General features: G+C 55.0%; 1 protein-coding gene across 5 annotated transcripts in view; it reads right to left on the reverse strand.

Moving 5' to 3' along the window:
• The window catches only part of EVPL (envoplakin), a 31,029-nt gene that overhangs the window by 7,823 nt on the left and 7,710 nt on the right, over positions 1-15,496 (reverse strand). For all 5 annotated transcript variants that reach the window (XM_069032647.1, XM_069032649.1, XM_069032645.1 and 2 more), the window contains exons 4-17: positions 9,641-9,740; positions 9,050-9,204; positions 8,259-8,382; positions 7,497-7,622; positions 7,177-7,215; positions 6,278-6,439; positions 5,622-5,729; positions 4,877-4,972; positions 4,513-4,638; positions 3,507-3,653; positions 3,208-3,362; positions 1,786-1,883; positions 1,048-1,229; positions 145-323 (exon numbers count right to left, since the gene is read on the reverse strand). In XM_069032647.1, coding sequence (XP_068888748.1) covers positions 145-323; positions 1,048-1,229; positions 1,786-1,883; positions 3,208-3,362; positions 3,507-3,653; positions 4,513-4,638; positions 4,877-4,972; positions 5,622-5,729; positions 6,278-6,439; positions 7,177-7,215; positions 7,497-7,622; positions 8,259-8,382; positions 9,050-9,204; positions 9,641-9,740 — 1,797 coding nt within the window. The remainder of the gene's footprint in view (positions 1-144; positions 324-1,047; positions 1,230-1,785; positions 1,884-3,207; positions 3,363-3,506; positions 3,654-4,512; positions 4,639-4,876; positions 4,973-5,621; positions 5,730-6,277; positions 6,440-7,176; positions 7,216-7,496; positions 7,623-8,258; positions 8,383-9,049; positions 9,205-9,640; positions 9,741-15,496) is intronic.

Genomic DNA, 15,496 nt, shown 5'->3' on the forward strand with positions numbered 1-15,496 from the left:
AGGTGCCTTTGATGATGGATGGGAGGTTTCCAACCTGCACTGGACCTCAACCACCACTCATATACATCAAAAGCATTTTCTGTCATGCTTCTGTGTTGGCACACCTGTGCAAGGACACTTCCTTCCCTCATCCCCATCACTCACTTCTCGTTGTACAGGCTGGAGAGCATATTGACATCATTGTATTTGCTCCTGAGGGCATTCAGCGTGACTGGGAGCTGGGAAGCCGAGGTGCTGGTGGGTTTCTTGGAAAGATAGGTCTCACACTCCTTCTGCAAGGCATCCTTGGCTGCCCCCAGGTTCTCAAGTTTCTTTGTTGTTTCCTGGCACACCAGATGGAAGCAGAGTCACCCAACACAGCCATAACAGTGCTGCTGTGGAAATATGCCTCCCTCAGGGGTGGATTTGGCTGCGGGGCTCAGGGCGTGGTACCCCTCTCATAAGGAGCTGCCCCTTGGGGCACAGCCCCATCCAGACTGTGGCTGTCTGGCAGTGGCAGGGTGTGGGAAAGAGATCCAAATAGACAGAGATGGAAAAAACCTACCTGCCTGAGCCCATGCTGCTGCTGGGGCTGGGTAAATACTCACAGATGAAGCTTAAGAAGCTGAAACACTGCAAACCCAGAACTTAACCCAGAGGAAAGGAGGGGGGCTCCAGGGCACTGCCTCTTTTCCTGTCCCACTGACATTTACCAATCTGTACTTCCCATCAGGTGAGCCAAAGCTGGCCCTTAGATTAATTCCCTTTATCCCTTAGTCTTTTTGTTACAGACTTGAGAATGCAGGGTGACAGCATTCCCAAGAGTGGCACCTGGAGCACAGCTCTGAAATGAATGGACCCTCTTGCTCCAGAGCCAAGGGAAGGGCCTGCATTTTCTGAGGGTTTGATTTAGTCCCATTTACAGGGCTCAAGCCAGCCTGAAACCCTTGAAATTGCAGCATGGTTTTCTCCTTTGGAGCACCAGCTGTCATCTCCCATGTTATTCCCACATCACCCTGCTTTGGGCCAAGGACCCAGCGCTACCAAACTGCTCCTGCTCCAACTCACCTGCTGCTGTTTGATCCTCCTGCCAAGGTCATCTGTAGGGTCGCTGTAGTTCACAGGAGACCTCACTCGGTTCAAGACCTCCTTCTCTACCTGGACCAGGTCCTTGCCAACACGATCCAGGCTGCTGAGGAGCCGGTCAGCTTGGGGATCATCCTGGACTGCTGGAGGGTTCCTGGATAGAGCTGTAGTGAGACATATCTTAGATTAATCCCCAGATTTTAGTTCTGCCATGGTGAGCCAGAGCTCAAGTCCAAAGGAGGGACAAAGCCAAATGCTGCCATGCAGACACATCCCTTCTCAGCTTTGCTGGAAGCCTTTGAACTACAGCTGTGGGAATAACACAGATAACCCAGGGTTGGGATTTAGCCATGGCTGTGCCTGCTTATCCCACAGCCCCCAGCTAGGGAAGAGAACTGCAAGGGACCCAGATTACAAAGCAGGTTTAATTAAGGTTTCTGGATAGGCACATCCTCCTGAAATCCTAAATACCCTGCAGCTGTTGATGGAGCTGGAGGTCAATCTCAGAGGCCTGAGAAGGGCAGCAGACTTTAAGTGAATTGCTGAGGCAGGAGTCAGGTTATCCTGTCAGCTGTTCCTTGCCATGGAGGAGAAGGCAGCCTCCCACAGGGACCTCTGCAGGTGTCTGTGTGTGAACTGCAGGTGCCTCTGCCCACCTTGGGTGGGTGCTCTGTTGCCAGGGCTGCCTCTGGAGAGGGCTGGACTATCCAGCTGACAAACCTTGCTGGCTGGGCTGGACCTGCTCCTTTTGGCTGCGTCTCAGGGTGCTCTGAACCTCTGCTCGCTTCTGCTTCACCGTGTTCAGTTCCCCTTCCAACCTGTGAGCAGAGAGGGCCATCATCAGCCAGGAAAGGACACAGAGCTGAGGAAGCCTTGACAGAGCCCTGCACAGCAGCAGCTGCACGGCTGTCCTGGGGAGCTGGCCCAAAGGCAAGGGAAGGTGTCCTCAAAGGCTGGGAGCCTGCAGCCTGTTGTAACTCGGGACACATCCCCTAGGAAAGGGAATGACAGCAAGAGCAGCTGGTTGGTATGAGCAGCTGAGTTCTCCCAAGGAAGCCAGTGTTTCCAACTCTCAGCAGAAGCTACCAAAGCTGGAAATGGATTTCATATGGCTGCAGTGCTTTGCAGCCTTGCAGGAAGCCAGTACAAGTGGCTGCTTCTGTGGCTGCTGCACTGGAAATGCCAAGTCTCTTGTAAGGATGGTTCCTGCCTCATGAAACTAGGGCTGGGATCTGCCAGAGCTGGAAGGACAGAAAAATATTTCTGGATGAGAAAAGACTCATGGAAGGAGGAGGAGGGGGAACAGAAAGGACCAGGCCAGTTCTCATCCCTGCTGTGGGTTGTTCCAGCTGAACACTGTGGGCTAAAACCAGCAATTCCCAGCTTCCCTGGCTGCTGTCAGATGAGGGCTGTCCCTCTGTGCAGAGGAACTGAATTTCTATTTTAAAACATGCATGAAACCCATAAATCCGAAGGATTCAATAGTCTGGGATGTGTGAAGAGGGGCACACACTGAGGAAGAGCAACACAATGCAGCAATGACACCCATGGCACTGGGGACCAAAGCTCCCACCCTGGGCATGCCTACATAGCTCCAAGTCTGGGCTGTGGCCTTTCCTCAGCACTGGAGCAGCACTGATTTACCCAAACACCTGAGGCCATGATTAAAAAGGCAATGCCGACCTCCCTGCACCACCGCCCCATCCTGTGGGAGCAGCAGGAGCAGGCAGGTAGCAAACCTACACAGAGGCTCAAGGAGCATTTCTCAGTCTCCAGCTGGGGCTGGCTGAGAGGAGATACCACAGATAACTCTGTCCTGTTTGGCAAGTCCCAAGCTCCAGACTGATTCTGCAATGAATTTAGTCAAACCTATGCGAGTCACATGTTTCAGTGAAGAAATCAAGCCTGACTGCCAGAAAACTCTTTGGCAGTGAGGTCTGTGCAGCGTGCAGGGATGTTGAGGAATGGCAGGCACCTGGGTGAGATACCTGGGTGCAGGGAAAAATCCCCCTCCAGGAGGGATTCAGTACTAGATAGTTGAGAGGCCTGTCCCCAGCTGCTGTTTCTCTGCAGTCAGGATGATTATGACCCAAGAGAGAATCTAAATGTCTCTCTGGGTCAGGGTCTCTGCTGCAGACTCACCTATTGACCTTGTCTATGGACTCAGGGTCAGGAGGAGGGATGGAGAAACAAGCAGAAGGTGCCTCCTGGACCACGCCAGTGCTGCTCTGCACCACCCACATCTGGGGGTTGCTGTTGTCCTTCAGAGTGTACTTGTCCCCTCTGGTCAGCTGCACCTGGGAGAGAACACAAAACCCAGTGAAAGGCTTGGCTTCCTGGCACTAGGACAGTTCCTCCCACCACAGAGCCAAGGTCTGGAGCAACCAGAGAAGAATCCAGTTCTCTGTCTCTTCTGAGGGTGCTGCTAGTCTGGCCCTCACCTCCCCAGCATCCCAGTCACAGAGGGTGTCCAGGGTGAGGGGCTGGGAGGGACGTGTCCTGCGCAGTTTCAGTGGGCTGATCTCTTTGCTCCTTCTCTTCAGGTCAGCGATGCTCTTCTCTGCCTGTTTCAACGCCTTCTCCTCGTTCTAGACAGAACAGAGGAGACAGTGGTTGTGACCAGGTTGGGATAAAACAGAAGGGGAGGGTCACATTGCAGTGGTTATGCTGGGACCCATCTGTCCTTGTGGGGTGGAGTCGGGAGTTTCTCCATTCTAGATCCCTCCATGTCCCTTCTTCCCCTTTTCATTACCAGCACTCTCCTCAGTTTCCTTTGCTCACAGATCTGCCCTTGAGGACACAGCCTGGGTTAACCTTAGGTGAACCCACACTGTCATCTCAAATATCCCAAAGAAGTTTTCCTATTCCGAAATGGAACACCGGCCTGCCAAGAGGTGGCTGCATTCCAGTGCCAGAAAGTACCAAGATTCCAGCATCTCTTGAGAGAAAAATGTCTTGCATGCTTGGGAAGATACCGTGGTGAATGTGTCCCCTCCCTCTCTCCGGGGCAAATCTTCCTTTCCTATCTGCATCTCACCCCTGAGGTCAGATTTCTTTATTCCCACCCTTGCCCTTGGCTCATGAGAATGCTGAGGAGATGGGAGGATCTTTCCCGGCTTGGATGCCAGCGGCTCACACTCTGCAGGCCCTCTAATCCAAGTGTCTTATGTTAAGGACAACACATGGCTCCTCCCTGCACTTCTCCTTTGCTCTGATGGTGACCTGGGGCCTGGCTGGGTGTCACTGATGGGGACAGTGACATCCCAGGGCAGTGTGAGCAGCGTGGATCTTCTGGGCTTCCCCCTCCCTTGCACAGAGCTGGGCTGAGCTCTCCCTGTAGGATTATTTACCCACCTCTTTCCCTTCCCCTCTGTCATTTGTTGGGGAGTTTTTAACTTTGGGTTTGCCCCTAGGTCTGGCTGGTGCCACCAGCCCCAAAGGCCTCACCTCCAGCTGAAGCAGCAGATCTGACACCACCCCAGGGCTGTCTTTGTTGAACTTGCTGTATTTGGTGTCCAGGTCAGAGCTCATCTTCTTCAGGGAGTGGCTCACGGCCTCGGCATCATCCTGGAACTGGAGGTGTGGGGAGGGAAACAGTAAGGCATGGGGGGACATCACTGTCTCCAAGTCCAGTGGGGTCTCTCAGTTCCCAGCACCTCTAAAAGGTTATGTTTTGAGGGGTGCTTCCCCAAAATACCTTTGCTAGGTGCAAGCAAAGGGTCTCCCATCCTTACCCCTTTGTCATCTGTCCTCCCAGCCTGCCCACTCTGGCCTGACCTGCAGAGCCATGGCCCATGAATTGACTTCTTACCTTCTTATAGCTCTCCACACTTTTCAGTTGGCTCTCCTGGCAAATGCAGAGATTGAGGAAATTCTGCCACTCATTCTTCAAGGCTTCCTGGTGAGCCTGTGGTGGGACAGAGCACATCTCAGTGGGTTCCAGCTGGTCCTACCTCCCCCACCACTGGTTCTCCTTTCCTCAGAAGTCCCAGAGATCAGAGGAAGAGCAGAGACAAAGCTGTGCCCAGGCCCTGCCTGATGCTGAGGCTGAGTGAGGACACCCCTTGAGGAGGACCTGGCTCATACAGAGCAGCCATCACTTCTCAAGTGGTCTTAGCTCCAGTGGTGTTGGGGACTGAGAGCCCACCTTAGCCTGGCACTGCATCTGCAGGCTTGGAAATTCAGCCTTGGAGGCTGGGAGCTGGTGTCACTTGGGAGAAGTCACTCCATGTCATAGCTGGGACTCCCTAACAGTGCGAGGGTGGCTGCACTGATGTGTGCGAGCACCTGAGCGGGAGCTGGTCCCAGCACACAGATGTTGGCCACTATCTCCTGGAAATTTTGGAAAGGATGAAGACCCTGCACTTCCCTCAGCTTCCCTGTAGGGCTAGAGCAGGCAGAAAGATGCTGCAGTGCAGCCAGTGCAGTGTGGAAGGAAAGAGTAACATAACTGCAGGAAGAGGTGAAGGGGTCTCCTCCGACCCACTACGTGGCTCTTGAGGCACAGGAACACTCTCATTCTCCCACAGGGTTGGAGAAGAGACCCTCCTGCCTACCTGGATAGGTTTGATGGCTGGGTGCTTCAGCTCAATCATCCTGTCCCCATCGTCCTGAAGGTGGTTCACCAACTCCTCCTGGCTGAGCAGCTCGTTGGACTTGAAATCCTGGAGGGGAAGAGAAACTTCCTGACCTTGGGAGCATGCAGGGAGCACAGAGTGGTCTCCTGGGGCACCAAACATAGCAGAGGTAAGATTCCCAAAGCACAGGTACCTTTGCCTGTTTGTTTGTTTCTTAAAACAGAAGGGGCTAGGCAGAGCTAAAACAAATTAGACACACTCAGACCTCAGAAAGCATCAGGGTATTCAGTCAAAGAGCATTTTCCTAAGCAATTATCCCTCTCATTTCCTGTGTCCCAGCAAATGGCAGTCACTGGGTGTTGTACTGTGGCCACTGAGGCTGATGTGGCACTGAGCCCTTCCCTTCTCTGTGACCATGGAAAGCCTCCTTGACAGCTCTCCAATGTATGATCCCATGTGTCAGCTCAGGGGACTGGAGGGGTCACACAGAGCAGCTCATCCCTAATTCCAGCATGGACCCAGGGGGTCTCTTCCCCCTCTGTTTTGGAAAGCCCCATGCTCAGGGCTAGTGGGGGATGTGCAGAACCCACATGCCAGGCTTGGCCAGCCTTTCATGGCCAGGACACAGAGCTCACCTCGTACTCCTGACGCACGCTCTGGACATCCATCATTTGGTCACTCCAGTCCTGCTTCAGGATCTTGGTCTGCTGGTCTGTCAGGTAGCCCAGCTCCTTGGTGCAGCCCTGGAGGTGGTGGTAGAGGCTGCCCAGGCTCTGCCCTCGCCAGATGGAAGCTTTCTGCCCACACACAGCACAGAGACAGTGTCAGTGCTCAGCCTGGGGAGTCCCCTCCCCTCCTCCTCTTGCTCCCCAGGACCACACTCCTGTTGCACATCCAGCAGGAGAGTCCCAGAAACCTTGGTGAGAAATCTGCCACTGCTGGCTCTTATCTGATGGGGCTGCCATTCCCTTTCCCTCCTCACAGACAGGATATGTTTGTCTAACCAGAATCCCAGGTGTGGGCTGGTGCCTGGGGCAGCCTCAGAGCTGGCCCAGCTCTGCTTTATTTCTCACAAATCCCATTTTCAGCATCAGCCTTCATGGGCCCAGCTGGGTAAACCCAGGACCTTCTTCCTGGCCACTTCCTTTGCTCTGGCTGCTCATTTCCTCTCTGGAGCCCTTGTTAGGGATCAGGGCAAGCCTCCACATTTGCAATCCTGATTGGGAACAGTGTGTGGGCTGGGGTGGATTTCCTGGTGCCTCCTGGTCCCTGTGCTCATGGACACAGAGGCAACTGCAGATCCATGACCCATGAAGAGGAGAGACATGGATCTCACTCTCAGCATTGCCCTGAGGGCAGCAAGAGTTCTTGACACCTATGCCAGGGAGGGGAGAAATGGGGAAATGAGGGACACAACTTTACTCTGCAGGCCCAGGGGTAGCTCCTGTTCTGAGCTGGGCATTCCCTGCCCATCAGGGATGGTGTTACTCTGCTGTAAGACCCCATCTGTTCAGAAAACCACCAAGAACCTTACCAGCAAGTCCTTGTACTGGCTTTTTAAATCTGCCACATCCTGGGTTACAACACAGCCAAGACCAAGGAGGTGAACAAAAGAAAAATAGATAAAGAAAAGCTGTTAGCAAAACATGTGGTGAATGCTGATGAACTGAGTTATGGAATACGCTTTAGAAACCATCCAGGAGCCCCATCCCTGGCCCCCCGTGCCCTCTGCAGAACAAGGGTGGACATTCACCGTGCAGAGGAGCAGGTGGGACCCAGGGCCAGACACTGAGCAGAGCCAGCAGGGTCCCCAGTGGAGTGGCAGGGACAAGGAGAGGATGGTGGGTGCCTTACCCCAGAACGGAGGTTCTTGATCTGGAGCCCATAGGCTTCGATTTCCTTCTGGAGGATGTTGTGCTCAGCTATTTGCTTTTCCAGCTCTGACATGCCAGGGCCATACTGTCCTGCATTGACTTGTTTCTGTGCAAAAGGAGTCAGGGCAGAGACTAAAGCAAAAGGCTTCATTTCAGGGAGAAACCCCAGGCAGGGCTGGCAGGGCATGAAAAGATCTGGTATCTGATAGTGGTCCAGGAGGAAGGGAGGGGATTTTCTTGTTGTTTCCCATTTCCCCAGCCATACACAGGGGCAAAGATAACCAGGCCACATAACCCTGGGGTACAGACCTGAGCTGAGCCAGCCCCCTGCCCTTGGTGACCTGCATTGGATGCACTTAATTACCATCCAACTTTCAGGGGAATCCAAACGGATTCCAGTCTGGGCACTCCACATACCCAGACCCTGCAGTGTGAAACCCTCAAAGGTAGGGCTGTAAAATCCTAGGAGACATCACCTTCCATCCCACAGCAGGACTCTTTACCTGGTACCCCTCTGCTAACTCTTAATCTGAAGAGGCTAATTCAGAGGGTGCTCCAGAGGGATTTAAGAGGTGAGAGAAAAGTTTTCCTCCCACCCAGAGCCACTGAATTATTCCCACCACCTCCAACATCCCTGAGTGATGCTGAGCATTCAGTGGCTGGCACAGCCCTACAGGCAACAGCAAACATTATCTGGCCTGGTAGGATTTGGGAGATAACATCCAAACCCAGCTGCTGTTACCATCTTTTGGTCCAGGATCCTGGCCCAGTCCACCCTGGGCCCCAGCTCGGGGACGTTCAGTTGCTCGTAGAGGGCCCGGTACTCGGCACAGAGCTGTGTCACACGGTCATGGAGCTGCTGGATGCTGCCAAGGGCAAAGGCACAGGTTCCTGTGTCAGTCAGGAAGCAGGAGAACCAAGGTGGACCTTGTGGAGCCCACGTTGCACTTGCAAGACCCAGAGTACTCTGATGTCCCTTTGTGGCCCTGGCCTCCTTCAGCAGTGTCCAGCACTTGTCCTGCTGTTCTCCATCTCCAGGGATGTCTCAGGAATTACTACCCAGGAGGATGCTGCAGGGAAGTCAGGGCTGTCCCTTCCCAGCTAGGAAACTCCCTCCTGATTTCTACGTAGAAGGGCTGGGAGTGAAGGGAAGCAAAGCACCAGAAGCCAGCTGAAGCTCTTCTCCCACTCCAACACCCATCTCTGACTCTGTGCTTGCCCCAAATGAAAGGTATTTATTTTAGGGACGGCAGAGGAAAAGGGGATTTGCCCTGAGAGTGGGGCCACTTTTTAGCTCTGCATTTTTCTAGTACCTTTTACAAGCGCTCCCAAAAGACTGGGCAATTGTTCCAGCAGCCACTTTGCATACCAATATCTTTATAATATATTGGCAGAAAAGCTGATTTCAGGGCTAAACTCTGTGGGAAGAAGAGTGAAACTAGCACTCATGGCAAGGCCTGGCGTTCATCCTATGTCCTGGGGGTTTCCCAATTGCTTGGTGCCCCATCACACCAGTCCCCACCCTGTACTCACTCCTTCTCTATCTCAGGAGCCTGTGGGTGTTTCAGCCTCTTGGCACGGTCCACATCCAGGAAGAGATCCTTCAGCAGGATCTCAGCTTCCTTCAAGTTCCTGGCATTCTCTGTCTGGAACTCAAAAGGCTTGTTCTTCTGGTGATTGCTGGAATCCTGGAGACCAAGGAGACCGAGGAAAAAGCCTGGTTGGACCCCACGGACCTCACAACACTTTCCTTGGCCAATACAGAGGCTCTGGATCCTCCACACACCAACCACAGAGGAGCCCTGGTGCCCAGCCCAGCCTCCTGCTCCAGCTCCCTGCCACCCAGGGGCTGTGTGGGTCAGGCTTGCAGCCTCCAGGGTTGCTGTGAGGCACAGGCCTTGGCTGAGGGAAGCCTGAGGCACTGAGCAGGAAGAATCTGGGTGGCCTCAGGATGCAGCCCAGGGGCTGGGAGGCTTTGTGGGGTGTCTGTTCCTCCCCAGCCTCGAGTCAGCCCCCAAACCCACACCAGCATGCACAGAGCAGACACCCGACCTGTTGTCCCAGACACTGCATTTCTAGGCACAGCCTTTCACCTCCCACCACCCACCCCCTGCCACAACTGACCTGCTGGAGGCTGGACTGAGTCTCCAGGATGTCCTTCTCCACCTGGTCAGCATTTGTCTGCATGCGGGAGATGAGCACGGCCAGCTCGTTTGTGGAGGACCTGAGAGAGGGAACAGCAAAGCAGATGGGTGGGTAAAGCAGAGCTCACCCCGTCCATCACTGCCCAGGACCTGCCCCAGGCCTTTCCCCCACATCCTCTGTGTCTCTGAAGAGTTGGAGCTGTGGCCAAGGGCATGGACACACACAAGTTGTCAGTGCCTGGCTGCTGCCCTCAGCCAAGAGAAGGCCAGAGCCGGTGTGTTCAGAGCGAGTGGTAGTGGGATTTTTTGCACAACTCCTTGCTGCAGATGCTCAAAACTTTGTGTGGATTCAAAAAAAAACATCAGAGAGGGGGAAAAAAAAACCCAGAAAAAATGAAGGGAAAAAAACCTGCTTTAGGGCTCCCAAAAGCATCGACACCACATCTGGGGTGGGAAGACCTGAAGCCACAGACGGCTGGAGGCCAGGGGAGCACCCTGCAGAGGCAGCACAACATGCTCACCCTGTTTGGAGGTGTTTCCCTGGGTGCCTGCCCTTGGCTGCTGGCACAGGTGGCCCCTCAGCCCAGCCCAGAGCTGCCATCCTGCTCCATGTGAAGCTCTCCACAGCTGGGCCCATTGAGACACTGGAGAGCCCAGTGCCACCCCAAGACTGGGCTGCAGGGGACAAGGACTTGCTATGCAGACCACAAGCCCCTCTGGGTGCTGCAGGCTGTTGTAGTTGTGGTGTTTTCCGAGCTTGGGGAACAGCATGAAGCTGAGTCAGGGCAGGTTTAGGTTGGATATCAGGAAAAGGTTTTGTACCCAGAGGGTGCTCAGCCACTTCCTCAGGGAAGTGGTCACAGCACTAAGCCTGTCTGAGCTCAAGGAGCGTTTGGACAATGCTCCCAGCACATGGGGGGAATTCTTGGGGTGTTCTGCACAGGGCCAGGAGTTGGACTTGATGATCCTGGTGGGTCCCTTCCAATTCAGGATATCCTATGATTCCAAGACTAATTTCCCAAGGCCATGGCACACCAACCAGCCCTCCTTGCCACAGTGAGGCGTCACTGAAGGTCCCCAACAGACCATTCCCCATTGCTGACACCTCAGTGCCACCACCAACGGTGCCATCACAGCCCTTATCCCACCACCACCCTTGGGAATGAGCACCTCGAGCCCTGCCACAACAGCTGGATCCAAAGCCTGCAGCCAGGCACGGGATGGTTCCCAACGCTCCCTGCAGTCAAGGAAGCACAAACCTCGGTGCCACCTTTGTCCTGGTGTCCTGTTGTTTCTAACAGCATCTGCCCTTAAGGACAGCGCCGGCCCTACCCTGCAGGCAGGGAGAGCACAGCACTGCCAGGATGTGGGCAGAGGCAGGAGGGTGTGGAGTGATAGCATCACGCAGGGATGGAGCCCTCGGAATGCTGCCGATGGGACAAAGTTCAGCAGAGGTTGAGCGTGTTACGTGCCGGTGCTGGGACCTGAGACCAGCAGGAAAGAGTTTGAGTGGCAACAGTGGGATGTCACTGGGGGTCAGCTGGAGTGGGGGGACGCTTCCTCAGGGCAGGTTGGACAAAGAAGGTAGGAGAAAGGTGATGTCCTGCAGCAGAGAGCCACCACATCTGCCCTTTAGCCACGTGCTTTCCTTCCAAGCCCCTGAATCCAGCAAAGGACAGAGGGAAATTATTCCCTTAAAGGCTCTGTCATTGCTCCAGCTCCTAATCGTGGCTCCAGCTGTTCCACAGTTCATTGCAAAGGCTGGAACAGATGCTGGGATGTTCATTTATTACAGCCCCAAGTGACTGTAATGTGCCAGGGAGTGCTACGGTCACCCCAAGCCAAGCACTCGGGTGCCACAGCTCCCGTTTGAAGTGAGCTCTGCCCACACTGAGCACGGCCCGTGTGACTCCAGAGGAGGCACAGCCCCAGCGCTCCTGCTCACAGCGTCCTCCTGTTCCCTTTCCCTGGCTCCTCCCTTGTTTTTAATTTCCCGAGGGTGGGCCGGCACACAGCAGCTCTCAGCTGCCCCGGGGGTCTGGGGCTGGCAGCATCTCCCGGCCATGCCTCAGCCTTCCTGCCTGGAATGCACATCAGCAAAGGAAAAGGGGACTGCTGTGCTGCGGCAGCGCCGCTTCTGCAGGGTCTGATTCCAGGGATCATGGAGCCCAAGAGCCCAAGCAGCGCATCCATCACCATCAAAGCATCATCCCCTGCTACAACCTGTGTTTTATAGCCCGTTAATCATCCCTCCTACTCCATCCATGCCCTTTCCCGGTGTAAGCTACAGTGCTCGGGGAGATGGGTGCTGTCCCTGACTCCCAGCACAACGGGGTGGATGGGAGCAGCACAGAGCCAGGACTCGGTCCCCCCGAGTCCCGTGCAGCAGGCTGGAAGCTCTCAGCGGTCCCCCCTGTCCAGGAGGTTACACAATCTCCCACTCATCCCTGACACGCCTGGAATGAGGTGGTGTCCCATGAGCAAATACTTGAGCACCACCCAGGTTTCCTGCCCGGGCTCTCTGCGCAGGGAGGAGAGTGTGACTCACGGGCTGCGCTGGCCGCTGGCCCGGGGCACGGAGCCTCTCCCAGAGCGCCGGCAACAGCATCGTCCTCCCAGGAGGTCTGGCTGAATTCAGCTCCTGCCCAAAGAGCGTGAATGGGGTGTCCTGTTTCAGCCCATCCCAGTTTGTCTTGTGGCTGTGGATAACTCTGTGCTGATCCAAGAGGGGAGAATGAGGATCTGACCTTCCCAGGGATGGTGATGCCTTAGGTTTTAACTTTTCTAGTTTTCAAATCCTGCACTGCCCAGTGTGTAAGTCTGAAGTTTCTTGTAGCCTGTTAATTTCTGCTCTCTCATGCCAGGCAGACATAACAAAGCCTCTCCAGGCCTGCTCTTCAAGGACACTCAGACCTAGGCCCAAAAAGTATAAACCAAAAGGCCTCTAAGGGTGGCAAGCTGAGGGGAATTACATCATTAACCTGAAGCTTTAATTGGAGAATTAACCCTGAGATGCAAATGAACCAAACCTATAAAAGTGTGAAGAGCTCGTGACCTGCTGTCCATCTTGGGGTCCATCTGGGCAGTGGCCTCTGGCTTCCCAGGGGTACCTTTGAAGGCCTTTTAAATAAACACCTACCTTATTCCCTTACTCCTGTCTAGTCTCTGTTTCTAGGAGGCTTCTTAAGGCATCAGTGGTAGATCACCAACTAAATCCTCTTTATTCCTGCTGGCACTCCCTTTCTGGCTGACAGAAACACTGGGGCATTCCATCCCTTAGTTCCTAAGGCTGGACACAGGAATCTGCGTTGTTTAGGCTGAGCCAGAACAAAACTATGGACTGAAAAGATGTCAGCAACCTCCTGGTCATGGGGACTCAGCCCATCCCAGCCTGTGCTGCACGGGGCACCTGAGGCTGGAGACCAGGATGCTGCAAACAGCCTGATTTTCAGAGAAAAGAGGAGAACACCATCTCAGGAGCAGCAGGGGTGTGCTGAGAGGAGTCCATGCAAACTCCCACCCACCCAGCCCCTGGTGACTCGGGTACATCACTGTCCCTCCTTGGGATGTCCCCCTGCCCATCCCTGCCCCATCCCTGCTGCCCCTGGGCAGGAGCTCTCACTCAACCTGAGCTGAGCCAGGTGGGCCCTGCATTTCAGGGTGAACATGCTGATATTTGGGCTGCAGAGAGGTGGCCTGGCATCAGGTGGGATACAGGGAGCCACGAGCTCATGTTGGAAACCCCTCAGCCCCCCAGAATTCGGGTCTGGTTCCACACACAGAGCATGGTACAGCCACAGCCCCGGGATGGCTGAGGGCAAGGCTGGGCAAAGCTCTTCCTGCTCTTCTCCTCAGGAGCCAGGGCAGCCTCCTCCCTAGGGCTATCTCATGCCTAGGAGAGGCACAGCACTGTTATTATCATTATTAATTGGTTCATTTCTTGTACCACTTTCTGCCTCCTGGACAGTCCAGCTGCACACGAGGGGCGGTGTCTCAGCAGCAGCAGGGCTGTCCCCCCACTCCTGGTCACTCCTGCCAGGGCACTTTGGGCAGGACCACAGCACCACCCACTGCAGTCCCTGACCCCCCGTCCCTTCCTCATGGGGACTTTGCTTTATGGCTGCAGGGCCCAAAGCTGGCTCTGTTCTCCCTGACACAGAGAAGTCCTGGCACATTTTGACTTGCCAGCAGATCCCAGCAGGCCACCACTGACCCCCTGCCAGTGCTGGGTTAGTCCCTGAGCCCCTGCCTGTCCCCAGGGCTGGCACTGCTCCAGGGTGACTGGGGAGAAGCACAGGGAGGTGGTGGAAAAAGCAGCAATCCCAGGAGACACTTAAATCCCGGGAGATGACTTGCCATCCACCTCCCAAACCACCCACAGCCTTTGTCAAAATCACACCCAGGCACAGCCAGTCCAGCCAGATCCAACTCAATTCCACCTTCCCAGGAGTTTTCCCTTTCAGCCCCGCAGTGCCTCCACCTAGAGCAGGGCACATCCAGGATGCTCCTGGGGGCAAACCTGTGCTTGCTGGTGTTTCCCTGGGATGCACCCACCAAACGAGGCAGGAAAGGGCCCTGAGAGCTGGGAGGCTCAACACCATGGCCCTGGGGACCAAGGCCCCTCTATGGGGGTCCAGCTGCTAATCGTGAACCCCGGAGACAGGGAAACTGAGCTGCTGCTGAGGCTCTGGCCTCAGGGCCACCAAGAGCAGCTGTGGGCCATCAACATTTTCTTGGGGCCATCTGCAGAGCGTGTGCTGGCAGCTGCTCCCCAGACAACTCATCCACCTTCATTTTCTCAGCTACTTTGGGCGCTGACCAAGCCCCAGGCCATGGCCAAGCAAATTAGGCCGTGTCTGATGGTTGGTGCCTCCTGAAACAAGCACAACTAGCTCAGTAATTGCTGTGCTCCTGGCTCCAGCCTCCATCCTGCACGGGGAAGAGGTGTGAGGTCTTGCTGGGGTGCAGCTCCAGTTATTCTGAGAGGTTCCTGCTGGGGGAGAGCCTGCCCAAACCCTCTGTAGGGTCCTGAGAAATCCCCAGCCTGCTTTGGAAGCTGGCTGGGGAGGTGGAGAGGTTGCATTAGTAAGGCTGAATAAACCAGAGCCTGACACAGCTCCTGGACTGCTGGGGAGGTGCCTCACTGCAGCCAGGCTCCACGTAAGGCTTGGTGTTCAGAGAGCCCCCCAGACCTGCCTTTGAGATGAGTTTTTGAGTGTTCAGCTCCACTGAAGCTTCCCATGGCAGGAGTCCAGCTCCCAACATCCCCCTGGGCAGCCCCAACCTTTGTGGGGTCACCTTGTCCCCAGGCCCTGCTGCCTTGCCCAGCTACCCCCCTCCTCAGTGGCTGTTGGCTGACCTGGGCCCCCAAACCAGCACATTTGAGGGCCAGCACTGTGTTGTGACCACCCAGGTGTCCACACACACACACAAACACTGTCCTGGACTGCTGCTGGTGGTCCCAGGAAATGTGGCCAGCACCCCCTTCTCCCTTCTTGTCCTCTTTTCCTCAGCACAACACCCCTGGCAATTCCCTCAGCTTCCAACCATGGCAGGGCAGAGAATTCCCATGGAATCAATCCACCAACACTACAGTGTGCAAAATTGCTGAGGAAGGTGGAAAATAATCCTGAGTTAACAACAGCAGCTGGAGGGAGGGATGAGATCTCCCTGCAGGAGCACTCCCTCCCAGAGGACTCCCTGATCCTGGGGAAGCATCCCACATCTCACTCCCTCAGAACGGAGGGAATCTCTTCATAGAATCACAGGATGGTCTGGGCTGGAAGAGACCTTACAGACCATCCAGTTCCAAGCCCCTGCCATGGGCAAGGACACC

Source organism: Aphelocoma coerulescens, chromosome 18 (genome assembly GCF_041296385.1).
Source record: "Aphelocoma coerulescens isolate FSJ_1873_10779 chromosome 18, UR_Acoe_1.0, whole genome shotgun sequence".
In the NCBI taxonomy this organism is placed as follows: domain Eukaryota; kingdom Metazoa; phylum Chordata; class Aves; order Passeriformes; family Corvidae; genus Aphelocoma; species Aphelocoma coerulescens.